The sequence below is a fragment of the Halichoerus grypus genome, chromosome 6 (assembly GCF_964656455.1).
Source record: "Halichoerus grypus chromosome 6, mHalGry1.hap1.1, whole genome shotgun sequence".
Lineage (NCBI taxonomy): Eukaryota > Metazoa > Chordata > Mammalia > Carnivora > Phocidae > Halichoerus > Halichoerus grypus.
Genome location: NC_135717.1, coordinates 174637908 through 174665364, shown reverse-complemented (window position 1 = coordinate 174665364; position 27457 = coordinate 174637908). Strand labels below are relative to the sequence as shown.

Sequence of the window (27457 nt, the reverse complement as noted above, 5' to 3'; positions counted from 1 at the left end):
GCCTTCAAACTCCCAGCACCCGGAGAGGTGGATTCCCTTCTAACTACCGTTCTGCGAGTGGGAAACAGGCCTCGAGGGGCTTGGGGCTTGCCTGGCACCTGTTGGAACTGCCAGAGCCTGGAGGGAACCCAGCGCCCACGCTCCTCCGCGTCCGCACTCCCCCGCCCGTGCTCGGTCCCGGCCAGCTGTTGGCTTTAGTAGTGAGATCCTCTAGCGCCATTCTGCTCCTCCTTTGTCCCGATTCCTTTATCCTAGAGACCTTTCCTTCCTGGCACAGGTAGAGCTGTTCCGGTTCTTGCTTGACAACGACAGAGCAGCCCATTCTGCAAGTGATTTCTGATTCCTCTGCTTACTTCCCTGTGCACGGGACCATTGCGGTATTTTGCAAACACTGCTGTCATAATTACACAATTTGGAAAAAACCCTCGGGGGTGGACTTGCCGGGTGGAAGGCGTGAGCATGTGTGGGTCCTGTTGCCTGCCATCTCCGTGGAGATTTTTATCAGCCAGACACGAAGTCCTGATTCTCTATATTCCCTTCTGTCCGGGAGTGTGGCCAGGTGTTCTGATTTTTTACAAATCTGAGAGGTGAAAAGGAGAATTTGGTGGTTTTCAAAGAATATCCCTCTCACTGTGTGAAGTTGAGCCTATTTTCATGTTCAGAAAGCTGTTTGTATCTCCGTTTGCTTTCTGTTCTGTCTTATTTTATATGCATTACAGGAAGCTTATTATTTATTAGGGAAATTAGACCTCAGTTAAGACTTCCAGTAGTTTTTCTGGCGCATTGTTTTTTTTTCCTTTGTTTATGACGTGTGTGGGGCTTTTTCCCCATAGACATTTTTTATTTTTATGTAGTTTGATGAATCTTTTCCTTGAAAGCTTTGGTGTTCTAGGTTTTTTCGTCTCTTGAGAGAATAAAAAAATCCTACCACAGTTTTTTTTTCCCTGTGATTTTACTTTTAACATTAAATGTTTTGATCTTTTGGAATTTATTTTGGCATGAGCAGGGACCCAGCCTTATTCTTTTCCCCTCGCTAGCCAGTTGTCCCCAGGCCAGTGGCTGGGGGCTCGTCTTCATCCTGCTGATTTGAAGTGCCACCTCGATGCAAACGAAATCACAGTGCGTCTTCTGTTTCGGTACTTTCTGTACTCGTCCATGGATCTGTGTGTTTATGCGCAGTACCATCCTGGCTTCATCAGTCACTGAGTTCATGTCACTTGTTCCGTTGGCCAAAATTTATTGCTTCCTCTGGGCCAGACACTATTCTAGGACTTGAGTATACAGCACTGAACAAAATGATCAAAGTGGAAACGTAGTCATACCTTCACGGAGCTTACATTCTCATGGGGGCAGCTCTGTTCAAACGCAGATCAGTTCTAGTAGGACAGGCAAACCATGGCCCCAGGCCAATTCTGGCCGGCTGCCTGTTTTTGTAAAAAACTTGGGTTGGAACCCAGCCATGCTCATTTCTTTACGCATTGCTTGGGGTGATTTTGTAGTTGAGACAGGACCATATGGTCTGCAGAACCTAAAATATTTTCTGTCTGGACCTTTACAGAAGAAGTGTGTTGGCTCCTGTCCTAAGAAAAGGCTGAAAGCAAACAAAGCAAACAGGTAAAACAGAGATGATGTTATGTAGTGACGGGTGCAGGAAGTGGGATGGAATGCTTGGGGTGGGGTTTGTAATTTTAAATGGGGTGGTTTGGGAAGGCCTCGAGGAGCAGGTGGATACTTGTAAAGGGCTGGAGGCAGGTAAGGGGGATTTTGAGCAGGGAAGTGACAAGAACTGACTGAAGTGTGAGGACCAGTTAGGAAGCTGTACCAGTAAGGCAGGTGGGAGATAGGTGTCTTGGCTCTGGGTGGAAGAGTGGTTTGTGGGACGTGGTTGGATTCCAGGTTTGTCTGAAGATAGAATCAATGAAACGATACAGAGATAACGGTCACTGTTCTGCAGGGGGGAAGAAAGCAATGGTAGAAATTAACCAATATGTACATTACCAAATCTGTCCAGGAAAATGACGGAAAAGTTTCTGTTGGAGTCAGCTTCTGGTTGGCGCTATAGGGTCAAGGGGCATTTCTCAGTTTTTGTTGTTATTGTTGTTGTTTTTTCACGTTGGGTGAGTCTCGCTATTTCGTTTGCTAGGATTCTTTGGGTTACAGGTCCCTGCTCCCTCCGGTTCTGTTCTTCTTGCTGGCTGAGGCGAGAGGCATCCCACAGTTTTAGGGGTTTTAGGTCCGTAACAGCAAGGGGTGACAGGAGGGTTTAGCTTTCTGCTGTGGTTTTTTAATACTGATAGGAGCCCTGGCCCCACATCATTCTTTCTGAATTGCCCTGGCTGTTCTCGCTTATTCCAAAACATTCTCTTGGCATTTTCTATTGGCTCATGTTAAATTATCAAATTAGTGGAGTTGCTCCTTCTGTGATTTGAATATTCCTAGCTAAGAAGTCGGCAAACCTTCAGTCATTCAAGTCTCTCTTCTTTTTTTTTTTTCTTTTTAAAGATTTTATTTATTTATTTATTTATTTGACAGAGAGACAGCGAGAGAGGGAACACAAGCAGGGGGAGTGCGAGAGGGAGAAGCAGGCTTCCCTCAGAGCAGGGAGCCGGATGCGGGGCTCGATCCCAGGACCCTGGGATCATGACCTGAGCCGAAGGCAGACGCCCAGCGACTGAGCCACTCAGGCGCCCCTCTTTTTTTTTTTCTTTTTAAAAAATTCTGAACAGAATATTTCTTCCCATTATACCTTCTAACTGGAATATTGGTTTATCTCAAAGCTGTTGGTTTCTGGATGTACTGGTGACTTTGAACGTATGACTTCTGTTGTTTTCAGTTGAGTTTTGCATTTTGCAAGTCAGGTATAACGTCATCTGTAAGTAATGTTAATTTTACCTTATCTTCACAATTTCTATTATTCTTAATATCTTCATTATCTAACTGCAGTGTATCTAGTGCCTTTAGAACAATGTTAATCATAGTGAATTGTGATAATATTTAACTTGTTTCTTTTTCTACTTGAGCTATAGATCATGTTTAAGGAAATACCCTTTATTCTTACTTTATGGAGAATTTTTTTTTTTTTTAAATCAAGAAAGGGTATTGAATCTTACTGAATGTTCTCTCAGTATCGTGGAAATGATCATGTGTTATTTCTCTTTTGATCTGTAAATATATTGTGAGTATATGAATAGATTTCCTAATATTGGACCATTTTTGTATTCCTGAATTAAATCCTGCTTGGAAATGGGATATACTTTTACTGGATTGCTGGGTTCTTTTTCATATTGTATTTAAGATTTTTATGTTTCTATCTGTGAGTGAGATTAGAACTCACTCATACTTTCTTCGTATGTGTGTGTGTGTGCATGCTCTATTTTTGGAATCAACATTATGCCTCCTTGTTAAAAAGAATGTGCAAATTTCTTAGGCTCTAAAAATGTGTGAGTAGCATTGGAGCTGTTTCTTGAGGATCTGGTAGAATTGCCCTCTCAAAAACATCTTTTGGCCTACTACTCCAAAGTACCTTTTTTAGAAGTGGTTCTTGGACAGTTTCCTCTACTGTAATACAATGGTCTTCATTTTTAATAGCTATAAACTGGTTTGTTTGTTTGTTTGTTTGTTTGTTTAAAGTAGGCTCCCAGAATGGAGCCCGCCATGGGGCTTGAACTCACAACGCTGAGATCGAGACTTGAGCTGAGATCAAGAGTAAGACGCCTAACCGACTGAGCCACCCCAGCACCCCCGTAAACTGTTTTAATTAGGGCATTATGTACCTTGCTTAATTGTGTGGTTTAATGGTCTTGAAGAAGACTGGGTTGGTTTCAAGGAATGCCTTCCAAAATCTAATTCATGATTTTTCAAAGGTCTGGTTAATGGAAAATAATTTGCTCGAGGCAGGGGAGGCAGCTGGATCCTCGTGGCCCCTTTGGAGCTGACAGATACCAGTTTTTCTGATACAGTCCATCCTCATTATGTGTGGATTCCGTGTTTGCAAATTCATCTGCTTGCTAAAATTTACTTGTAGCCCCCAAATCAGTACTTACAGCACTTTTGAGGTTTATTACAGACATGCACAAAGCGGTGAAAAATTTGAGGAGCTCAGTGGGCGCACATTCCCCCCGAGGTCAAACAAGGTGATGCTTGGCCTCATATCAGCTCATGTGGTACACAAGGGTCTGTTTGGGGACTATTTAGTGCTTGTATTTTGCACTTTTGTGCACCGTGTTGGTGATTTTGCTGTTTAAAGTGGCCCCAGGCATAATGCTGGAATCTGTCCCAGGCACGAGAGGGCTGCGACCAGCCCTTGTGGAGAAGATAACCAGTTTTAGACTCGTTCAGGCACAAGTTATAGTGCAAACCAACTCTATATGAAATCAGGTGTCACGAAACAAACACACATAAAACAAGGTTATGTGCTGATTGGTTGGTGGAAGTGTGTCCAGAGGCTTTGCAGGAACCTCCCCCTATATTCCCTTAGGAGCATAGGTGTGGTAGAGCTCATCCTATGTCTTTGGCTACTTTGCAGAACATAACTACCACGAATAATGAGAAGGAGACCATTAGAATGCTGCTGTAGGACCCCAGGCCAGCAGGGAAGGTGGGCCCTCAGGCGTGGAGGTCCGTGGCGGGGCCCAGGTGAGCTGCTCCGCATCAGGGGCTGCCTCTGTCCCACAAGTCTGTCCACTGGATTCAAGGGTCCTGAAAACCTCCTGCCACAGCAGCCAGATGGCAAGGAGACGGTCGGAGAGAGTTGGGGAGGTTAGGGACCTCTCTGCCAGGGTGGCAGCTGCCTGGGCTGTGACCCAGGGCATCTCTTGCTGGGCAGGCCTGGGGAAAGGCCACGTCGTGGACAGAGACACGCAGAGCAGCAGTGCAGGATGTCCCCATGAACCCACATGTGGATGGGACTCTACCATTTACAAAGGACGTTCCTGTCGGCCTCTCACCCGGTCCTCACCATCGATTCTGGGAGGGTGGCAGGTTAGACCCATCTTATGGATGGAGTCACTGAGATTCAGAGAGGTTGCGTGGAGTGGCTGCCCGGCTCGTGCAGAGTCGAGTCGGGACCTGAACCCAGGTGTGCCTGACTGCAGATCCAGACGCTGCTCTGTGCCTCCAGGAGCCTGAATTCTCCCCCGGTCTCGCCCTCGCCCCTCGCTTTGGACGTGGAGCATCTCTTTCATCAGCCTGATGACATGCATCGGACGTTGTGCGTTCACGGAAGAGGAGGTATCACTGGCCTGTTACCAATACTGAGAGTCAGAGAAGGAGGAAAGGGAGGCTATTCCCGGTCAGGCTCAGCAGCCCCTGTCACTCTGGCATGTTTGCTGCTGGTTCCCACGTGGCCCAGGCAGCTGTGTCCGTGTGTCTGCGCATGTCTCCGTGTGTCTGCGCGTGTCCGCAGCTGAAGCTCTGCTCTTCCCCGAGCATCGGATTGCACACAGCCCGTGGATCCGCCTGTGCTCTTCATAGGCATCCTTCTCGAGGAGGGACGAAGACTTGGCTTAGCAGATGGATCATAACTCACTAGATTGAATGTCAGCACAGAATGTTATTTTCCTTTTTCCCCTTATCGTTGGGGTTACATTACTGGCTCTCATGTAAAACCATAGGAAAGAGGTTTGTGCACACGCCTTTTATTTTTGTGTTTGTTTTTACTTCTCTTGCATAAAGTAGATTCATAGAAGTAGGAGAATGTCCGTTTACTTTTCACAAAGGCAAGAGTGGTTTGTTCTCCAGCAATATATGAGCATGCCAGGGCAGCGCGCCCTTGCCAGCTTTGCTCTTAACAACTTTTTATCATTATTAGAGCGTGATTCACGTAAGACAAAGTGGTCCACGTGGCCACTTGGATGAGTTTTGCTGGCTGTATGAACCTGTGAAACCACCAGCATGAGAAACAATGCGTGGGGACAACCACTGATCTGTTTTTTTTTTTTTTAAGGTTTTATTTATTTATTTGAGAGAGAGAGCGAGAGAGCACAAGCAGGGGGAGTGGCAGAGGGCGAGGGAGAAGCAGGCTCCTCGCTGAGCAGGGAGCCAGACGCAGGGCTCGATCCGAGGACCCCGGGATCATGACCTGAGCCGAAGGCAGATGCTTAACCGACTGAGCCCCCCAGGCGCCCCCGATCTGCTTTTTGTCACTGTGGGCAGAAGCCCTGTACCTAGCCTTCTGTGACTGCCTTCAGCCGGCTCTGAGATCCACCCGCGGTGTCATGTGGTATCATGTGGCTCAGTAGTTTGGTTTTACTGCCAGTAACCCTCCACCGAGGGGCTGTGTCACGTGTCTACTCTCCTGGTTTCCAGTTTGGGGCTATTATGAATAAACCTTCTAGGAATATCTGTGTACCAGTGTTTACAGAGACCCTTGCTTCATTTCTCCCGGGTACGTCCCTAGGAGTGGCTGAATCACCGGCAAATAGATGTTTATAAGAAGCTGCCCATTTTCCGAAGTGGGATTTTTGTAAATACCAAATTTGCCCTTTCCAAAATGACAGCTTGTTGTTTGTAATGAATTTTTGATTACTTGTGAGATTCGTGTTTTCCCACATTTTTGTTAACCAGTTACATTTCCTTTTTGGTATGTTACCCATTTGTCTGTTAGGGTCGGTAGGCATTTCCTTTCATCACTTGCTGTGATCTGAGTTCTTTGTATATTACGGACACCTGTTACTTAACCTCGCCTTGCTCTCCCCCGATTTTCACGCTACCTTTCATTTCAGGGATGCCTCTCTTGGACAAGAGGGCAGTTTTAGATGTTGAGGAGGGCAGCTCTTGACCTTTGTGATTTCCCGGGTGTCGAGATGGTCTTGCGGGCCTGTTCCACCATGGTGATGCCCACGGCCCCTTCTGGCGCTTGTCCTGGCGGCTCTTTGCCTTGAACGCCTCTTCCGTCTTGCGATGGGCCTTCTTCACCTCGTGTTAGAGGGAGGTGTGTTGGAGTTTGACTGTCTTCCTGCTGGGCTGGTCATGCCGGAACTGAAATAGTAACGTTCATGAATTCTGACTGTGCGGCATTCCACAGCGGGCGGCGAGTCTCTAAGCCCCTTGTTGCGTTCGGAGCTCCCTGGCGCCGGGTCTCCTAACTCGCAGGTGCTGGGCGCCCCGTGGCAGCAGGTGCTCTGGGAGGCTGGGTGAGGGTCGGCCCAGGCTGGACACCCGCTCCTCTTCTCTCCCATTGAACCTTCTCAGTGCACGCGGTAGGCCCACCCGCCGCCCCATGCAGCTCCCCACGGTCTGAGTGTGGAGTCATCGCTTCAGGCCCCGGAGAGCCCGGCGAGGGGGGCTTGCACACAGAGGGCTTCTTTGGGAGATATTTCTTAAGTCAGGCCCTGTGGCTGACAGAAGGTGGCCCAGGCTTCAGGTGGATGGCCCTGGCTGGGCCACCTCCCGACTGTGGGCCCCTGGGCAAGTTGCCCCCTCCCTGAGCCTGTTCAGTTGGGCTAAGCTGTTTATTTAGCCAGCACTTATGGAGTGCCTGCTGCATGCCCGGCACTTTGCTGGGCTCTGAGGTCTGGTGGTCCCGACTCCTGGGACGCTTTCCTGCTGCAGGGGACAGACAACAAACTTGAAAACACCAGGGGTGATGAGGTTGTGACTGCAGTAAAACCAGATGATGTGACAGGGAGAACCCAGGGGGCACGTCTAGTATGGGATCAGGAGAGGTTCCGTGAAGAGGCGACATTGCAGCTTAAGAGAGATGCAGTGAGGAGCTGCCTGGGCTGGGGTCCCAGGGCAGAGGAGTGGAGGCTGAGGAGCAGCAGGGACAAAGCGCCCGAGGGGGTGAGGGCTCAGGTCAGCGTGCCCTGGAGGCCGGTGACTGGGGACGGAGTGGGGACGGGGCTGTCATGCAGCGTCGGTGAGAACTCTGGGTTTTATTCAGAATTCCATGGGAAGGCTCTAAGGCAGGCAGGGAAAGATGCTTAAATAAAGGGTGGGCTGTCGGGGCTGAGGTGGTGCTCACTCGGGCCAGGGCTGGCAGTGAGGGTGGGAAGGACTTGGCCTCTGGTTGCTGGGAGTTTGGTGGGGAGCGTTTGTGTGGTGGAACTGGCGTGGGCCTGGCACCAGCCCCCTCTGAGATCTTGTTTGGGTGTGGCCCAGAGAGGGAGGGCGGCCTTGGAATAAATGCTGGCCGGCAGTGTGGTTCCGGCCCCTGGGGCCTGCAGACTGTCCTCATGACCCGGGGTGGGTGAGCTGTGGAGAAGGTATTCTTGGTGCTGTCAGGCAGGGAAACGGGACCCCTCGAGTGGCCCCCGCTGGGCGCGTAGGCTGATAGAGAGCACACGCGTGCATATTTTGTGCCACATCCAGAACTTCCTCTTGAAACCAGACCCCTCATCCCCCAGCCTGGGAAGCCGTCCCGCCCACGGCGCTCCCCGGGTCCACGGCGCTCCCGGGGTCCACGGCGCTCCCAGGGCAGGACAGCTGCTCGCCAGGCAGTGGTGGGGAGCATCCGGTTCCTTCATCTCGCCAGGTTGCTGAGCGTAGCACGGAGCATCTTTCCGGAGCCAGAGTGCGGGGTCGGACAGGTCCGAGGGCCTCAGCAGTCTCTAACTCTGTGAACTTGAGAGCGTCCTTGAACCTCTTGAGGGCCGGTCTCTTTTGTGCTGGGGGCAGTGATGACAGCTGAAGGTGATAACCTGCGTGGCGTGTGTGGCCCGGGGCCCACAGGAGGCTAGCGCGTCTCGAATCACAGCTGATGCTCTGCTCATCATCGTCGACGCTGACTGGGCGCCTGGCTACCACGGGGCTACTACCAGGTGACTTCTGTTAGCACAACAAAAGGGATCACCTGCGGAAGACAGCACCTGGCCCCGAGGACACACTGGTGGCGACCCTCTGCGTCTCTGTGGCGGGTGGGGAGGTTTGAGCCGTGACCCCTGCTCATCACAGCAGAGATGCTTCTGGGGGGCTTCCCGGGACCCGCAGGGAGGGCGCCTTTGCTCACCTTTGCAGGGGATCTGTGGTGGTGTGACATCCTGTTGTCAGAGCGTGGCAGGAACCTCTAAGGAGTGATGCAGGATGACGCAGACAGGGGGCTTGGTTCCACCCGGGGGCCGACAGGCAGGCCCACTGACCCGGACCCCTGATCGGAAGACCCCTTCTGTTTTCCTCCCCCTGGGAGCCACGCAGGGTGGGGCCGAGGTGTGGGCCACAGGCTGCGGGCGGTGGCCAGGCAGGGGGCACGGGCTGGTTTGGAGCCCGGGTTCTTTGGTCGCTGTGTGGCTGAAATGAACAAAGCCTGGGCTTTCTGCAGGCGACCCCGTCTTCCAAAGCCTGATGGCTGAGCCCCCAGGAGGCGAGTCAGGGGACCTGGTGGGGCCGCTGAACTGCCTGTGATGGTGGGGAGGGGGCCCAGCACCGGCAGGCTCTCAGGTTCCCCATCTCTAAGGGTGGGGATTAGGTCCTTCTGCCGCCAAAGTCCGAGGACTAGGTCACAGTGGTAAAGTATTTTCTGGAGAAGAGAGGAAGAAACCAGCAACAATTTCATATTTTGATTATAAGAAATAGCTCCGTCGTGTATCTCGAAACTGCGTCGGATCTGCCCAGATAGGGAGGAAGCCCATGTGGGTTGAGCCTGCTCTGTGCCAGGCCCGGGCTCTGTCTGTGCCGGTTCCCTGCCAGGTGTCGGGCGGTCGACATTCACTGAGGAACCTGGGGACCAGAGAGGCCAGACGGCCTGCCTGCTGTCCCTCAGCAAGCGGCGGAGTGGGAGCAGAAACCCGGGTCTTTCCCACCAGAGCCCGTGGGCTTTTTCTCCTCCTGCGGGCAGGATTACGACAGAGATTTACGGATCCTAAAGAAACAGTATCTGTAATAAAAAGAAGAGCCGCCCCCCGCCCGCCAAGGAAGATCAAGGGAGAACAGATCTGGCTGATGACAGGCTCCACTACACGCAGGGGTGAGGGAGGGGGTGGGTGCCTTTCCTGCTGTCTGCCGGCGGCCTAGGCTGGCTGGCACAGGCCGCTGTTCCTTTAAGTCCGGTTCTCCGGGGGAATTGCCGCAGCCTGGGGCGGGGGTGGGGGATGCTGGCCGAGGGTGGTGCCCGCCTCTGGAGCTCCCTCCAGAGCCGTCTGCTCCCAGCCCAGCCAGCCAGTGACGCCGCCTCTCGCCTCTTGTTAGGGCTTTCCTGCCCAACGAAGCTGCTGATTCATCCACGCTGGAGTTGCCGGGCTGTGGGGCTGGGGCCCGGGGCTCTCGCTCAGGCTCTCTGGGCGGAGGCATTGGGCCTGCCGGGAGGTGTCCTTGAGCCCCTGTCCCCTGGCTAGGAGGGCATGGGGGGGGCGGTGAGGGAGCAGGGGGCTCTGGACATCACGGAGCCCCAGCAGACCTCTGACCAGAAATGTAGGTTGGGGGTGGGGAGGAGGGGGAGACAGGGCCTGGCCAAGGTCACATGCAAGGGCCAGGTTGACTCATCCTTTCTCACTCTTCTCCGGCCTCCCTCGGCAGGGTGCTTCAAGGATGACCGCATCGTCTTCTGGACTTGGATGTTCTCTACCTACTTCATGGAGAAATGGGCGCCGCGGCAGGATGACATGCTTTTCTATGTGCGCCGGAAGCTGGCGTACCCGGGCAGCGAGGGCAGCGTGGACGGGAGGAAGGTGAGCAGCCCCCTCCGGCCCCAGCCAAGCGTCCTTGTGGGGTCTGCCCTCAGCCGCCCAGGTGGGCTTCCCTGCAGACCTCAAGCAGGTCATCAGGGGCAAACACTGTTCACTGAGCACCTACTGGGTGCCAGGAGACGGTCACAGGTGCCAGCTGGTGGGGGGGCGTATACGTTACTACTGATCTTCACCAGGGCCCTGAAAGGCAGTGATGACATCACTGTTGTCCCTTTGAGGAGACAGGTTCAGAGGCGAGGTGGTTTGGCCAGCATACTGTTAAGTAAATCAACGGGAGAGGAAAGCCTCGAGCCCAGAGTCCAGGGTCCTCCCTGGCCAGGGGCACGGAGATGAGGAGGAGGCCCGGCAGTTCCGAGCCCCCACCATGCAGCAGGCACGGTGCTGAGCTCTTTCCTTCTCGAACCTGTTGTGTCCTCCCCGCAACTCAGCAGGGCAGGTGGGGAGACCAGGGTCTCAGGGATAAAGTGACTGAGCTGAGGTGTTTCGTCCACTGAGTTTAGGTGTGTGGAGGAGTTAATAAAACAGCCTTTCCCTGTTCCCTTCTGTTTTTCAGAAACGCTACTAGTTTGTAAAATGTGTAAGCAACCTGTATGCCAAACAGGGGAATGCACTGTTTGCCTTTAATCACAAAAATGGGAGGGCTCTGGAGGCAGGTATGGAACTCACAGCCACCTTGGCCCCAAGTCCAGTGCCCTCTGACCCCTGGGCCACGGCTTGTGAGCTTGCCTGTGTGTCAAGTGCATGGAGCCCTTTCCCTGCTGTGTGCCTGTTCTTGGAGCTGGTCACATACAGCCTAGGTGTCCTGCACATGGACAGGCCTGGTGCCCGCTGCAAAGGAGACACAGTGACTTGCATGTTGGCAGCCAGAGAGCTGGTCTGCCGTGGGCTCAGGGTGAGTCTGGTGCCGTCACAGGACAGGGTTCGGTGTTGGACAGGTTGAGTCCTAGGCGCCTGTGGGCCATCCAGACGGGGATGTCCTCCAGTGGCAGATCTCCTGTGGGTTGAAACTCAGCAGAGAGGCCAGGGACAGAGGCAGAGGTCTAGGACCATTGGCTCCAAGATGGTACCTGGGGCCATGGGAATTTGTGGGAAGAGGAGGGAGACTTGGAGGTGTGACAGTCACAGACGCCTAGGACAGAGCTCTGAGTTAGCTGACCCTGGAGGGACCAGCAGGAGACTGAGCGGCTGGCCAGGTGGGGTGCCAGGAGGAGAGGGCATGACCAGCGGGGACGCGGGACCTGAGGAGCCAAGTCCAGCAGGATGAGAAGGGGGATGGGCCGTTGGACCTGTGACCAGAGGCTGGGAAGGCGTGGGCAGAGCAGCCTCAGTGGTGGGCAGGGACCCAGGCTGTACTCAGCGTGGGCAGGGGGTGCCCTCTGGCAGGGATGAAGAGAGGGCCCCAATGGGTAGAATTGGGGGTGGGGGGAGCAGGTATTGGTGGAGAGATCCATGAGCTGAGCACCTCGGGAGCCTGGCCCAGAGCTCCTCAGTCCCTGCTCACCATGCCCACCCTGTCTAGGGGTGCAGCTAGGAGACCAGCTTTTCCAGCTTTGTCTCCCCCGACTTGCCCTGTGACTCCGCGGCTCAGCCTGTCCTGGGAAGGGGGCTGGGCAGATGCTCAGTGAGGTTAAGGTCCTCTCATTGCGCACACGTGGGAGGCCAGATGCGTGGGATGGTGTGAGCACGTGAGTCTCCTGGCAGAGGGCGGTGAGCACCTAGGGAGCCTCACTGCCAGGGACGCCCACTGTGGGCATGCTGTCCTCTCTCAGCTTGGCCCTGGGGCACGGGCTCCTACCGCCAGGGCTCACCTGCAGAACTGGACCGGGGAGCTTTCAGCCCAAGGGCAAGCAGCGAGGGGGCAGCCGGGTGTGGCCTCTGCCCTGCAGCCTGCACCACTGGCCTGCGGCATGTGCTGCAGACTCTGGGTTTTGTTTGTTTGGGTTTTGGGGGTTTTTTTGTTTGTTTGTTTGCAAAATCTTGATCTTTTCCCAAAGGCAGCCTGCTGAGACCAGAGGCTCTAATAAGGATCTGAGATAGCTGGACCTTGAATTTTGGTGCCGGGAGAGGCCCCAGCTCTGGTTAGGGATGATTTTCTTAGCCCAGCCCACCTGGAATTCTCCAGGAGGCAGGAGAAGGGAGAGGCCAGGTGAAGAGGTAGGAAGAAAAGTTCCCCGGATCCAGAACTGAGGAGTTTGGAGCAGGAGTCCTGGGACCATGTGCAAACTTCCTGGAAGGTTTGGGGGTGTTGAGGTCAGCCCGGGGAGCCTGAGTACACAGGGGCATGTGGCAGTCCAGCTGTTGACTTGCTAGAATGTTCCATCGAACACTGCAGTGAGCTGTAGGCAGATGCCCCTCCCCCCAGCACTGGGAGCCCAGGAATGACTCAGACCTGGCCCTGTCCTCAGGGAGCAGACAGCATCGTGAGTGATCACAGAGTGGTCAGTGCTGCGGTAGTGAGAGAACGGGGGACAGCCGGGAGCCCACACAGACAAAGCTGTGACATCGGGCCTCAGTGTTGTAGGACAGAGAGAGGGGTCCACGGTGGCCTAAGGACATTCCCACTGGAGGGACCAGCCTAGGAGGTGTTGGGAGGGGTGGGGGGCGCCAGGCACACACGTGACCCGGCACCTACAAAAGGGGACCGTGTGGTGTCTGTAGTGTTTGGAGGGCAGGGGGTGGGCAGCGATGTGGGGAGACCCTGCAGGCCTGAAGGGTGCAGGGTGGGCAGGGAGGGGCAAATGGGGAGACCGGACAGCCGTGGCCCAGCAGCCTCTCTGCCCCCACCACTCAGAAGAACAGAAAGCAAGGAGAGCCCCGGGCAGGCGCCTGCGCACTGCGGGCTCTCTGCGGCCAGCCAGGGCCACCTCCCGCCCCCTCCCCAGCCTGCAGCTGAGCTGGTACCCAGTTGCCATAGCAACCTGCGGGCTTCCTGTGTTAGGCCGGTGGTGGTGGTGGTGGGCGGATGGGTGGACGGCCACCTCCGGGCAGGTTGAACAGAAGCAGTGTGCGTGGGACAGGAGGCTGGGATCCCCATGCCCTGCTGCAGGGCCCGAGGGACCACCTCGGAGGCTCCCTTCTTAATTAACTTGGGGTCACATAGCTGGAGACCGAGAAGCCAGGCTGGAGTCCATGTCTGTGTGAGCAGCTGCCCACGCAGTAGTCGGGCAGGAGGCGCCAGGACTCACCTGCGCCCTGTCCCCCCCAGCTGGCCGAGGCTGAGCCCGAGGTGGAGGTGGAGGTGTACCGGCGTGACTCCAAGAAGCTGCCGGGCCTTGGAGACCCTGACATCGACTGGGAGGAGAGTGTCTGCCTGAACCTCATCCTGCAGAAGGTACAAGGGCGTGGTGGGGCCGGGGCCCCTGCGGGCGGCCGGGCAGACCCCTCCACGCACGCTGTCCTGCGCGCTCTCTTCCAGCTGGACTACATGGTGACCTGTGCCGTGTGCACACGCGCTGATGGGGGGGACATCCACATCCATAAGAAGAAATCCCAGGTAAGCCCCCAGGCCCCCTGACTGCTAGCTCAGCCCAGAAATGGCAGCCCTGTGGCTGCTCAGCGTTTGGGTGGGGGAGACAAGTCCTCCCCTCCCTCCCTCCTCCTCCTCCTCCTCCTCGCTTCCCTGCCTGGAGGGGCAGGTCTGACCAGAATCCCGTCTAGCTCCTCGCAGAGTGGTTCCCTCTGGCTTTGGCCTGGCTCTGAGCCGTGTGACCACAGTGACCTGTCCCTTGAGTGGCTGTGGGCCTGGGTGCAGGGCAGGGCCTCGCCTCACTCAGTCCTTCAAATCCCCTTCCTTTCAGCAAGTGTTTGCGTCCCCCAGTAAACACCCCATGGACAGCAAGGGGGAAGAATCCAAGATCAGCTACCCCAACATCTTCTTCATGATCGACAGCTTCGAGGAGGTGAGCTGCTCGTGCCCAGCATGTCTCCCCAAGCCCTCGTCAGGGCCGCGAGGGCAGTGGGGAGTGGGGCGATCCTGACTCCTATCCCTGTGGCCCCCGCTCTTCCTGGCGCTGGACTGGGGCCAGTGGGGTTCACCTAGCTCCGAGCCTGTTTTCTCAGCTGTAAAATGAGCGTCATGATCACGTGGCCTACTTACGCATCAGGGTCGAAGATCACACCAGCTCGTGAATGGGAAAATGCGTCATAAACTCCTATATAAAAGGGCTGCCCGGCCAGAAGGAGACATTAGGATGGCCATAAACCTCCAAACAAGTGCCTCCACGCCACGGGATGCTAGGGTGTCAGAGGGGGCGGGGCTGTGGGAGTTTCTGGGCCAAGCTTCTGTTTTCAGGCTGGGAAAACTGGGACTCATGGCAGAAAGTGACTCACGCGGGCCACACCAGCACCCTGCCCCCGACCCTGCCCAGCTCCTGCCCAGCTGCTCCCTGCTGCCGCCAAGGTCCCCATAGCGGTGCTGGTACTCACCTAGAGGCGGTCAGGACCCCAGGGAAGACTCACGAAGAAGGGAGCCTGTGTTTCAGGGTCTCTTCTCGATTGGTTGGTGCCTTGGAGCACTTTCGGCTCAGGGGACTAAGTGCCGTCTCCAGGCTGGCATGGCCCGTTCGTGGCAGAGCCAAGATTTGAACCTGAGTCCGTGTGACCTTGAAGTGGGGTCGGTGCACAGCCCCTGGAGCAGGGGTGTGGGCGGGAGGGCGGCAGGGGGTGGAGCCGGGGAGCCAGGCTGTGGGCTGCGTGGTGCGTAGCTGTCCTCCTTGTGCCCCCTCTCAGGTGTTCAGCGACATGACGGTGGGGGAGGGAGAGATGGTCTGCGTGGAGCTGGTGGCCAGTGACAAAACCAACTTGTTCCAAGGGGTCATCTTTCAGGGCTCCATCCGCTACGAGGCACTCAAGAAGGTGTATGACAACCGAGTAAGTGGGAGGACAGGCCCTCCACGGCCCCCCCGTCCTTGCCCAGCTCCTCAGAGCACCTGCGGCCCCCGGGCCCCTCTTAGGTGGCTCAGGGACTGCGTTCTGTTGTGTCCCTCCTCGCTCACCTGGACGCACTGGATCGGAGGGACAGGTGGCCCCACCCCGCATGCAAACACTCCCGAAATGGACCCTGGTGGTGGGGTGGGGGAGGAACCCAGGTGGACAGATGGCTGTCCTGCAGCTGGGCCTCCCCCCCTGAGGCTGGCCTCTCCCAGGGGAGGGGTGGGGGGTGGTCTCGGACTCCCCGGGGCAGGCTGTGTTCCCAGCCTGGCGCTCGGCCTGCTGCGAGGCATGGATCATGGGGCGGTGGGAGGAGCATCTGCCCGAGCCCCAAGTATTCCAGCAGTACCCTGCCTGCTGGGGGGGCCCTGGCCAACGGGGTCCATCACCCTGAGAGGAAAGCGGGCAGCCCTCAGGGGCCACTCTCTGAGGGGCAATCGTCCTCGCGACCCCGTGTTCCCAGGAAGAGGCCATCCCTACGGGGGCTGACTCAGGCCATCTCCCACCTGTCCGCAGGTGAGTGTGGCTGCCCGTATGGCACAGAAGATGTCATTCGGCTTCTACAAGTACAACAACATGGAGTTTGTGCGCATGAAGGGGCCCCAGGGCAAGGGTCATGCGGAGATGGCAGTTAGCCGCGTGTCTACTGGTGACACGTCCCCCTGCGGGACCGAAGAGGATTCCAGCCCGGCTTCACCCATGCATGAGCGGGTAAGGGCTGCACAGCTCAGGGAGGGGCCTCCCGTCCCTCGGATCCGCTTCCCACCGCCTCCCTGATCCTTAAAGTCCCCCGGTGAGGTAGGTGTCATTATCCCCACCCTCTGGGGAGCAGGCTGAGGTTCAGAGAGGGCCGTGACTTGCCCAAGGTCACACAGCAGGTTAGGGCGTGGGCCAGGGATTTTTTGTGCTTCCCTGAGCTGCCGCTGCAGCTGGGCCCAGCTGAAGGGAAACGCAGGCTGGTCCCGGCACCTGCCTCAGAGGGCCTGCTGGCCGAGCCTGGGCACACGACCTGGGGAGTGCCCTGGGGATGCTGACGAACTAGCCTCCCCTCCTGCCCTGTGAGGCTCGGGAAGAGAACATGGGGTCCCGGACCACCCAGCTCTTCCCTCTGCCCGGCCCCCTTGTTTACGAGGTGTTGTGCATCTTTGAGTATTGAGAGTCCCCACAGCAGCCCGGTGGGTAGACATGGGCGTTCCCGTCTGCAGACCAGGAAACTCAGGCTTGATGGATTGACTGGCGCCGCCCCAGGTCTCACGGCTCTCGTGTGACAGCACTGAGCCTCTGAGCCCTGCTCTTTCTAGGCCACCGTCCTTCCCCAGGGGTGGGAAGCCGAGGTCAGCGGCAGCTTCATTCCCAGGACCCCCAGTGGGGCCCAGGGCTCGGGCGGGAGAAAGTCGTGAGCCCGCAGGCTGCTCAAAGTGGTGGGTCTCGGAAGGGGACAAGAAGGTGTGGGTGCCGGGGGCAGGGAAGCAGCTTTGGCCAGCCCATCTGCAGGAACGGGCTTGGGGGTGAGACTGGGCTGGAGTCCAGGTGTTGCTGCTCAAGTGACCTGGGACAGGTTTCGGCCTGTTTTCTCGTCCAGAAATGGGGAGCACTGGTGTTGGGAGGCTCAGGGGCTGCTAACACAGCCAGCAGCTGGTGCGGGCGTGATCCGCTGGGGACGATGACTGAAGGACATAAAGCACGCCGCAGTGCTGACGTGCCCCAGACAAGGAAGCGTGTGTTTGCTAGACTTTTCATTCTGTAAGACTGTTAACATGCATATCTCCAGGTAGTCAGCATGTTTCTTCCTCCTCTTTATGTCCTTTCTCGTTTTGTTCCTTCTGCAATGAATGTGATTGAAAAGCAGAATAGAAACAGTCCGTGCTGTTCTCTTTTTTTTTTTTTTGCAAAGACATGGGTGAGGGTTCCAAGCAGGGGCCTCTCTCGTCTTTCAAGTAGCGGTTGTTGATACATTTCCGAGCTGATTTCTGAGAAACGGAGTCTAATTCTTCTCCCTGGTCCTAAACTGCCCACCGAGGCCCTGCAGAATGTGTCTGTGGAAGTCCTCGTGAAGATGTGGCCTGGGCTCTGGGCTGGACCGGCCTGGGTGCTGCTTCCGGCCATGCGTTTGCTGACCGACTGCTGATACGTTACCAGACCTGCCTGAGCCTGGCTCTTCCCGTCCACCAAATGGGAGTGATAGTCTCTCCCTCCCAGGGTGGTAGTTGGGGGTGAAGGCCATGGTTCCTGGCTCGGGAGCAGGGAGGCCCGGGGTCAAGGGAAGGGACCTGCCAGGGTCACGCAGCTGCCAGTGGCTGGGCCTGACCTCCTGGGGGCTGCCTGGGCCCCCGCCACCTCTGTGCTTACTGTCGCGTGTCCCCCTTTTCCGGAGGGGTCATTTGTAACCAGCTCATGACAAATGCAGACTCTGTGTGTATTGTGGTCTCTGGTGTTTTGTTTTTTTTCTCTATCTTTGGAAAACTTCCCTGGCTTATGGGAGGACCGTCTGGAGCCCAGCGGCCGCCGGGACTTTGATCGATGTCGGAAGCCGTGACGAGGAGGCTGACGGGGCTCCTGAAGTTTCAGTCCCAGCTCACCTTGTTCCTCAGATTCTTGTTTGCATGGGGAGGAGGGAGGAGATGGGCCAAGTTCCCTCTGCCTGGAACGCCCTTCCCCCCCTTCTTCACCTGGCGAACTCCTACTCGTCCTTCAAGACCCATCTCGAGCGGCATCTCCTCCAGGAAGCCTTTCCTGATTTCCCAGGCTGTGGACTCCTGTTGCTCTGTGCTCCCCTGTATCCTGTTCTTCCTTTTCTCTGTCTCAGCAACCAGCCTTCAGTCTGTGGTTGTCACTTTCCGAGTCTGTCGCCCCTCAGCAGACTGTGAGCTCCTTGAGGGCAGGGAGCGGTGTTGTGTGCCTGTCTGTCCCCGGTGCTGCTCCCGCCTGACCCTGCGTGGCTGTGCGTGTTTGTGCAGAACGTTGTTGAGTGTGGTTACAAGACGGGATGGAGGCCTGGGCCGCTTCGCCATTGCCCTTCACCAGAGGGTGCTGGGGCTAAGAGGGATGGGGGGGCATCTTAGCCAAGGGGAAGAAATTGGGGTGAGGAGCATGGCCTTAGGAGGCAGAAGACCTGGGCCGAATCCTGGTTTTGCCCCCATCCTGCTGGGTGACCTTGGGCAGGTCAAGGTCGCTGTCCCACCTTATTTCCTCATTGGTCCAACGGGCTTCATACCAGTTCCCATCCCGTGGATTGGTTGGGACGCGTCCATGGATGTGTGTGCCGTGGTGGGGACTTGAGCGGCGTCAGCAGTCTTACTTCGGCCGGCCGGGGTTCGGGGCCTGCGGAGGGCACCCGGCTCCCCCTTGGGTGGAGCTGAGGCCCTTCTGCCCTCCCTGAGCTGGAACCGGCTCCGAGCGCCCGCTCAGCCCCAGGGAGGCCGGCCCTCCGGCGGGTGGCATCGGGGCCCAGGCGGTATAGACGGGCTGCTCCGGTGACTATGGCTCTTTGTCCCCAGGTGACCTCCTTCAGCACGCCCCCCACCCCGGAGCGGAACAACCGGCCCGCATTCTTCTCCCCATCCCTCAAGAGGAAGGTGCCCCGGAACCGGATCGCTGAGATGAAGAAGTCTCACTCGGCCAATGACAGCGAGGAGTTCTTCCGCGAGGACAACGGCGGGGGTGAGCATGCTGCTTATGATCCTGGGCCCTCTGGGTTCATCCTCGCACTCACGTCTGGGGGGCCAGCGGGTGCCAGGGTCCCCTCAGGGCTGGGGATGGAGCTGTGGATGGACAGACAGAAATCCCCGCCTCGAGGAGCTTCTGATCTGGGGTCAGAATAGGAGGCAGGACAGGAGGCTTGCAGACCTTTCCCGAGTTGATGGTCTGACTGCTCCACACAGAGGGTTCAAGAAACCCTTGCCTAGTGTGAGGTGAGCTCTCCGGTTCATTCCCGCCTTTTGTGCCTTCAGGCTGCTGCTTTGGCTGGTCCTCAGTGCCCTCCCTCCAGAACCTGCGCAGGGGCGTCCCTCAGGCTCTCCACGGGGCTCACCCACCCTCTGTCTGGCGGCCTCCTGGGTGTCTCTGCCTGGAGCCGGTGGGGGGCCCAGGCTAACCCCTGCTTGCGCTGCAGTCCCTCCCAGCAAACCCGCAGCTTCTCACTGCCCTGCAGCCAGCGAGCCAGTGGGGGGGGCGGGGCACCCTCATCTAAGCAGCAGGAAGCCCTTGGAAGGTTTAAGCAAGCTAGTGACAAAGTCAGATTCACATCCTGAAATACCGCCCAGCGGTCCCTGTGGAGAAGGACTATAGGAGGGCAGGCTGGCTGTCAGAGACAAGGTGTGAGCACCCTGCGTGTGTGCTGGGGGGCTGAAGGGATGGCCGACAGCATGGGGGGGTTGCTGGCGGGAGCTGGGACTGTGGCCTTGAAAGGAAGAGACACCAGCCCTTATTCTGAGTGCCAGGGCCCAGAGACGGACGGGCCTGGCCTTGACCTGCTCTTGTGTGTGCTTGGGCAAGTGCCTTCCCCACCTCAGCTCCTTTCCAGATCAGTAGAAAAGGGCTGATAACCACCCAGCCTGCCTCTCTGGGTGACCCAGAAGAATGGGTCACGGTGATGGGTCCTCCCAGCCTCGCCCTGGGCCCTGCAGGCTGGTGGTGCTCAGTTCCAGTGACAGACGAGGCCACAGGGAAGCAGAGAAGTAACACAATGTGGCAACAAGCCAGACCCCACGGAAGAGCCTCTCCAGGGCAGCTGGAGGGGAGGGGAGGGGAGGGCAGGGCTGGCTAGGCAGCGGGGAGTTGGGGGGGTCACAGGCCAGGGCCTGGCAGCTCTGGGGCAGGTATGGGGTGTGGAGGGGCTGGTGGCAAAGGGCCCAGGCTGAGGCAGAGGCGGTTCCCGGGGTGGGAGGTGCTCTCCCAGTCCTCCCTGACGCGGCCTTCTCCCCTCTAGCGGATCTGCACAATGCCACCAACCTGCGGTCTCGGTCCCTGTCTGGCACGGGGCGGTCCCTGGTCGGGTCCTGGCTGAAGCTGAACAGAGCGGATGGAAATTTCCTTCTCTATGCACACTTGACCTACGTCACTTTGCCGTTGCATCGGATTTTAACAGGTAACGCAGGCTGACGTAGAAAACAGCATCACTTTTCATGGGGGTGTCGGTAACCCTGTCCCTCGTTTCAAGTCCGGGGCCTGTCAGTGGGTGTCTGTGTTGGGTTCTCGGCCTCTCTGGGAAAGCCACGGCCCCTCCTGTCCCCCCTTGAGTGGCTGCAGAGCCCCGGGGGGTGGGTTACTGGTTGGGGGAGCGGTGAGGTGGAGCTCTCGGGGCCCTCCTGACCAGGGCCCGCGCGGCGGTGCCGGGCGACGGCTCCCGAGTCGGGCCGGCCCGCGTCGGAGCCCCGCTTCCACTTGGCTCGTGGGGCTGTGCAGCCGCCCCACGACCGTCCCCCGTCTGTAAATCGGAACCACAGTAGTGGGGCACTTTGGTGGGGGCGCGGGAGGAGATGCGCGCAAGCACGTAGCCCGGACTGCCCGCGTAAACGGCGCCGTCGGGGGCCGGAGCGCCCGGGGCCTTCACCTCCTTGTCTCGCCCGCCCCCTCCCGCCGCCCTAGACATCCTGGAAGTGCGGCAGAAGCCCATCCTGATGACCTAGCCGTGTGCAGAGCCCGCGCAGAGCCCCCCAGCCCTGCCCAGCCCTGGGGGTGCTGCCAAGTGCCTAGCTGTCCACCACCACCGGGGTCTTCTGTCACAACCCAGCGCCGTCGCCGGAGCCAGGCGGGGCCGCTCGACTCCTGGGGCCAGGGCCGACTCCACGAACACCAGCCCAAACTGAAGTGCCTCTTCCTCCTCCCCTGCTGGCTCTGCTCCTGCCCCTGCGCCCGCCGCCCCCCCGCCCATCTCGGGAGCGCCCTCTGCACCCCAGAGGACCAGAGATGCCAAGAGGCTGTAAGAGAGAGCAGAGGAGCAGCCGGGGTCCAGAGTGTGTCCAGACCCGCCGACCCGACGTCCACACTCAGACCGCGGGTGGAGAGACCACCCGGCTGGGGGCACGCAGAGTGTCGGCGTGTCGACGCCTTCCTAAGGAGAACTGGCTCAAGGTTTCGTGCTGCTGCGCCCATGAACTTCAGCGTCCGAGTTAGTCCCGACTTGTCCGCCCTCCCTTGTTTACCGCTTGGTTACAAATGGGTTGCCTCGGGGAGAGGGGGCACACGGCTGTCTGAGGGGTTTGCCCTGGGCTGGGAATACCTCACCCACGCCCGGTTCCAGAAAGGCCTCGAGCTGAGCAGACCGGCCCCGATCCTGCCAGAATGGCCTTTGCTTCCAGCCAAAGAGCACCACCAACACACACACCTCCACCCTGGAGATACCCCGCTCTGCGCCTCGGCTGGCGTGACCCACAGAATTTGGACTCCGAGGGCAGGTGGGACGGCTTGGTAGTCAGACAGGAGAAGAGGGTTAGGGGGGTGGGGTTGGCTTCCTCCCAGGAAGCTTCTAGGTAGAACCTCCATCCTCGGGGGGGCCAGGGAGGGGATAGGGTGTTTCCTGGAGCTTGCTTGCTTTGACTGAGTGCGCTGGTCCCATTTCTCAGACCAGCTCACTGAGGCAAAGAGGAATTGACCTCCAGGCGGCTGGTCCAGTGGGTTTGTGTGAGCGGCCGTGCGGCTCCGGGCTCAGCCGCGGCCTTGTTCGGGCTGGAGGGATTCCCACCTGTGATGGATGACACGTTGTGCTCTTCTCAAAACCACGAGCCTTCTCGAGTGGAAGCGGTTCCCTGCCCCATTGGGAATAAACCGTCAGCTGGGTCTCTGTTGCTATGTTGTTTTGTTTGAAGTCCCCAGGAATATTTGAGGGTTTGCTGTCGTGCACGGAGACCCTCTCTGCAAGGAGAGAAGGGGTTGGAGGGGCTTGTTCTCCCATCTGTTTTATTCTGCGCGCTCCAAGGGTTTGCGCTGGGCTCCGGGAACAGGGGCTACTTTGGGGCTTTCTCTAGATTTTGTACGCTGTTATTAAAGCAAGCTATTGCATTTCATTCTGCCTCAGTTGGCCCACCTGTAAAATGGGGCTGATACCACCTACCTCATGAAGTGTCCAGGGTTCCGGTGCACGACTGGGTCAGGCAGCCTTTCTGCAGAGCTCGGGTTGGTGGGGGACTCTTGGGAGGCTTCCCCCGCCATCACCTGTGTGGTGGGGCTGGGCTGGAACATTCTCGCCTTCTCTGGCAGTGCCCAGCTCACGCTTGGCTGAATCCCAGCTGTCTGCACAATTTCACGTTCCAGAGCAGTGTTTCAGGACAGCACAGAGTCAGGCCTCGCCGCCAAGCGCTGGAGCGGAGCCTCTGCTCCCTGAGCGCGGCCCCATGTTCCAAGAGTGTTCTCCAGGGGAGCCAGACGCCGCCCCCAAGTTTGTGTCCAGGGTGGCTAAAATACAGCTTTTTCTTCAGGAATCCTTTCTCCCTGGTCATCCGGGGTCTGAAGACTCTGGAACTCAGGTCCTGGGAGAAGTACGGTCCCGATGTATCTTCCACGGAAGGAGGAGGTAGTCGAACAGACGCAGGAGGACGGCGGCCCTCCCTCTGTTCTCAGAGGTTGTGGAGCACGAGAGGGTCCCCCCGCCGGAACCAAGCCCCGGGGCTCAGCCACGGCTGCTGGCGGGGCCGCGGGCACATCAGACGCCGCCTCTGTGACGCGACAAACCGCGGGCACAGGGCACCCGAGGGCCGGCTGCCGTGATGTGCGCGAGTGCTTTGCCGTGCGCCACAGCGCTGTTCCAGGTCGTCCATGACGCCTCGTCGAACCACGTGCGAGCAGCGCGCACGATGGCTTGGCTGTTCCCCGCGCCACCCTGAGGCCGCACTCGGCCCGCGCAGGCTTGGCCAGCGGCCCACCCACGCGTCCGCGACACTGCTGCCCTGGGACAGACGGACGCGTGTGGTGGCCTCCACCCTGCGCCGTCTTTCCCTCTTCCAGAGGTTACTTCTGAGACTGAATTTTTAAACACGCTTTTTTGAAAGGCACTTGGTCACTAGGCAGTAAGCTGTCACCCTGAGGTTCATTATTTTCAAAGTGACAAAGGACATCAGTAACAGAGTCATAGAATAACAAGGGGCGGGGCCAAGCCCAGCGCCCCAGTGTCCCGGCGTGTCCGGCTGTCACTTCTCGTAAGGCCATCTTTAACTTTTCTGGAAACACACCTGTCTCTCGTGTACTGCAGGGAAGACCGAAGCGCGCGCACATTTCTTCAGTGGGAACTGGAATCAAAGTACGGTTTTTCTGTGAAGACCCCGCGGTGTCACTTTTTAGGACATGAATAAGAAAGCTCTCTTTTTCTGAGAAATGTCACGGTCCTAGCGTCTGATGGGCGGCACGTCGCCTCTAGTCCACCTTCCAGCGCCTGCAGGCTGAGGGGGGCATCCGGTCTCGCGTGCTGAGGTCTTCCAGGAACTTCCAGTTGCTTGGAGAGACAGCCGAGGCTCAGTAGCTCAGAAGAATATTCTCAAGTGACAGGGAAGTAGTCCACAGAGAACAGAATCTTCCCCAGCCCAGTGAGCTTGGAGATGGCTGGGCGTTCTGACGAGTCCCGTTCCTGCTCACATTTGGACTTTTCAGGGACTGTGCACAGATGATCCGGTCAGGTTTCTGCTCCCCACGGAGCAGTGCTAGTTAACCACACAGAGGCACCTGCCCGGTGGGATTGCTCTTTTAAAGAGTCTGGCTAGAAGCAAACCAGGAGCTGGTGTTGCTGTTTTAATCACCGTCTAGTCAGTAGACTTGAAAAGTGTGGTAAAAACTCTTTTTTTCCCATTAAAAGACATTCCCGAAGGCAGGCCCTGTGCAGCTGGCAAATTCTAGTGACTTGACTCGAAGGACGCTTCTGACGCTGTCCCAACAGGGAGGCCCGAAATCGCTGGCCACAACCCTCTAAAGATGTCAGGCGTTAAAGAGCTGCCGACGGTTTCATGACCCTCGAGCGGTCCCCCCGTGGCACACGACTGAGCTGGAACGTGGTTTTCTATCCGGCCTCCAACACCAAGCGTCCGTGGGTGTGACGCTGATTCTCCCTGTTCGGGCTTCTTCTCATCTTTGTCTCAGAAAGCAGATTTCTCCTAAAACACATCAGCACCCAGACCGGACACGGGCTCCGGGAGAGCAGCAGGCCCGTGCCGGCCTCCTGCGGGAGGCGTTGCCCTCCAGGCTCCCGTGGCCACGGTGCTCCCCGGCCCTCGGGGGGGCTGAGCCCTGGGAGGCGGGTGGGGGGGCGTACGCGGGGCTGCTCTCCTCTCCTCTGTTCCTTTCCACCGGCTGTCGTGGCGCGGACACAGTCCTTGGTGGGACAAGGAATCCTCCGGCCCTTTCTCTCAGCCTCTGTCTCGAATGGTCTGGAGAACTCCTTGGACGCCCACCCGCAGAAGCCAAGTCACCCGGACCCCGAGTGGCCCGGCCGGCGGTGGGTCCCCCGCAGCGGAGAGAGTTTGTGTTTACAGTTTTCTACCATCCCCAAGGCAAGCAGGCACCTTGATCTTGGCGGCGCCGGGGCCTTGAGCGCCGGACACCAGAGGTCACAGTGGCGGTCCAGCGCCCCCCCCCCCCCCCCAGCATCTCGCAAGCCCGGGCGGGTTAGGTGTACATAGCGAGCACGTAGGTGTACATTTGCTCGCGGTTCCCGAGCAAACTCTCCACGTGAGAAGAATCAAAACCGGCAAAGAAAACCTGTTGCGATTTTTCACGACTTTGAGGCTTAACTAGAACGATTTCTACAAAATATATTTTGGCAAAAACACCATGATGGCATAATCGAACACGTTAGGATCTGTCTCATGGTCAGTGGTATTTCCATAAACATGAGCCGCTTCTGGGTTCACTGTCTTCCACGTACGGAAATCATTTCTGAGCAGCATTTGGTTGGCTGGGAGCTGTGCTTTTTGCATTTCTGTTGAAAGTTGATTTGCATGTTGGATATTAAATTTATTTTTCCTCAGTGCTTTCCTCTGATGAATCTGTACTTAGTTGTTTTTTTTCTTTAATGGGTATTTCAGATCAAATACAGATGTTACAGCAATGCATAAACTTAAGTGATTGAACCTTAATTTGCCCCCAAAGATTTCTTCTTCGACTGTTTTTGGAGCTTTCACATGAGTTCCTTTCTAGAAATGCTGGAGATGGACAGAAAGCACCCCGGGCCCTGGCTCAGGCCATGCTGAGTCAGCCATGGGGTCGGGGTGCCCGCAGCCAGGTTTTGGTCCGAGGCAACATTTGCAAAATCCAATCACAAGAGACGCGTTTCGGGTTTAGCTCCCAGTCCCCATAAAGTAGTATGAGCCCTCCCGTCACACTGTCAGATGTCCCAAGCTTTTTCTGGAGAACCTCTAAAAAAGGCCTTGTGGCAATGGGAAAATGCCCAGGATCAGAGTCAGGAGTCCCCAGGTCAAGTGTAAACAGAGCAGGCTCCTGACAGGCTGCCTGGTCTGCGGGAAGATGGTTTCTGGGCCCTGGTTGTCTGTTGCCTTGAGACTCTCGTTAATCCAGTTGATGTCTAGCGCGCTTGCACGTTTCTCGAGCTGACTCCACCTCCCAGGGGCTGATGGAGGCTCGGCAGTGGGCTCACTCGTCCCGAGAGCAAACGAACTCTAAGTTGTGTCTCAGGTGATGGGCACGTGTCAGGCCTCCACCACGGCGGGAAGTTACAGGACAGGAAGTGAACACATAGAAGGGAGGGTCTGAGAGGAACACATAGGCAAAGCTAGAAATACAGTGCGAACTGTCACATCGAGGACATCTCTTGCAAACATCCGTTGCATTGGAAACAGCCGAACCAGAATTTCCTAAAGCAACATCACCAAGGGCAGATTGCGTGAGTGGTTATCAAGCAGTCCATCTGGTAGGTAAAATGAAGACAATGTCTTTGTTGCCATCCAGGTCAAACCCCCTTCCCGTTGAAGGAGGAGGAGGCCCCTTTAAAACAGTCGCCTGAAAAATACCTAACAGCTAATGTGGAGAAAGCTGTGCAAGAACCCCCTCCTATGAGCTGCCTACTCCTGAAGGCTAATGCTGCTATTTCGGTCCTTCTGTTCCGTCCTAGATCAACTTTTAGGAACTACGGTCATGCCCTAGCTTTAGAAAATCATGTTGATTGGAAGAGAAAACCTTTGGGAGTTTCCTGTCGGGAGGAGGGGGAAATGTAAACTAAATTAATCCGTACGCTATCCTAGTTCATTGTGTATATACCTGTTGAATGGATAAGCCTGCTGTGCTTTGGGCTTGATTGTTAAGAGGGCAGGAAGAACAGCTGGAAAACTTACGTGAGAAGAGGAAATGTTTGTTTTGGGGGATGATAAAAAAAAACAAAAGAGGTCCTTTCTTTTGCTCGCGGCTTCACCGTGTCCCTCCTGACTTGGCCTTTACATAAGCCAACAGGTTTAACAAGGTATTGCTTTTCCTATGTGTGGATTAAGGGTCTTTCATCTTGGAATCTGACTTTAATAAAACAATTAGATTGCTCAGTTTGAGAGAACCATGGTTTTTAGTGACTTTTCATGATTATGTTTTGAATAAACAATTTTGTTCTGAAGATTTTAGACCATTCCGGAAGCCGGTCAAGTTTAGTCCTTTAATGGGCACGTACACACACCGTCGAGCGGGGCGCTGGCGACAGCCCGCGTGGGTCTGCGGCTCCCCGGGCGCGTGGGACCTGGGCCTGGGTTTTCGCGGCTGTACCCCCTTCCTGGGGGCAGGTTGAGGTGAGACCCCTGTGTACAGAGGCTGACACACTCCCTGCCGGTCCCCTCCTGGAATGTGCCCCTAGGGCATCACCACAAAGCACCGAGCGGCCTGTGGGGGGTGGGGCGGTTCTCAGACTTGAGCGCATGTCAGAACCCTCTGTTGAAACCCACACGGCCAATGATGAACGTGTTCTGGAATCAGTGGTGATGGTTGCCCAG

The 27457-nt window shown here is 56.8% G+C and overlaps 1 protein-coding gene across 4 annotated transcripts in view; it reads left to right on the top strand.

Moving 5' to 3' along the window:
• The window catches only part of KIAA0930 (KIAA0930 ortholog), a 36301-nt gene extending 10790 nt beyond the window's left edge, over positions 1–25511 (top strand). The window contains exons 1-10 of one of the 4 annotated variants that reach the window (XM_036120561.2): positions 9759–9901; positions 10450–10601; positions 13825–13950; positions 14035–14112; positions 14417–14518; positions 15348–15488; positions 16065–16259; positions 19046–19208; positions 20476–20634; positions 21135–25511. In XM_036120561.2, the coding sequence (XP_035976454.2) occupies positions 9877–9901; positions 10450–10601; positions 13825–13950; positions 14035–14112; positions 14417–14518; positions 15348–15488; positions 16065–16259; positions 19046–19208; positions 20476–20634; positions 21135–21175 (1182 nt within the window). In that variant the 5' untranslated portion in view covers positions 9759–9876 and the 3' untranslated portion in view covers positions 21176–25511. Of the gene's footprint in view, positions 1–9758; positions 9902–10010; positions 10345–10449; positions 10602–13824; positions 13951–14034; positions 14113–14416; positions 14519–15347; positions 15489–16064; positions 16260–19045; positions 19209–20475; positions 20635–21134 lie in introns of those variants that run through there. The other 3 variants (XM_036120562.2, XM_036120563.2, XM_036120564.2) reach the window with 3 other exon arrangements.
• The last annotated feature ends 1946 nt before the right edge of the window (positions 25512–27457 follow it).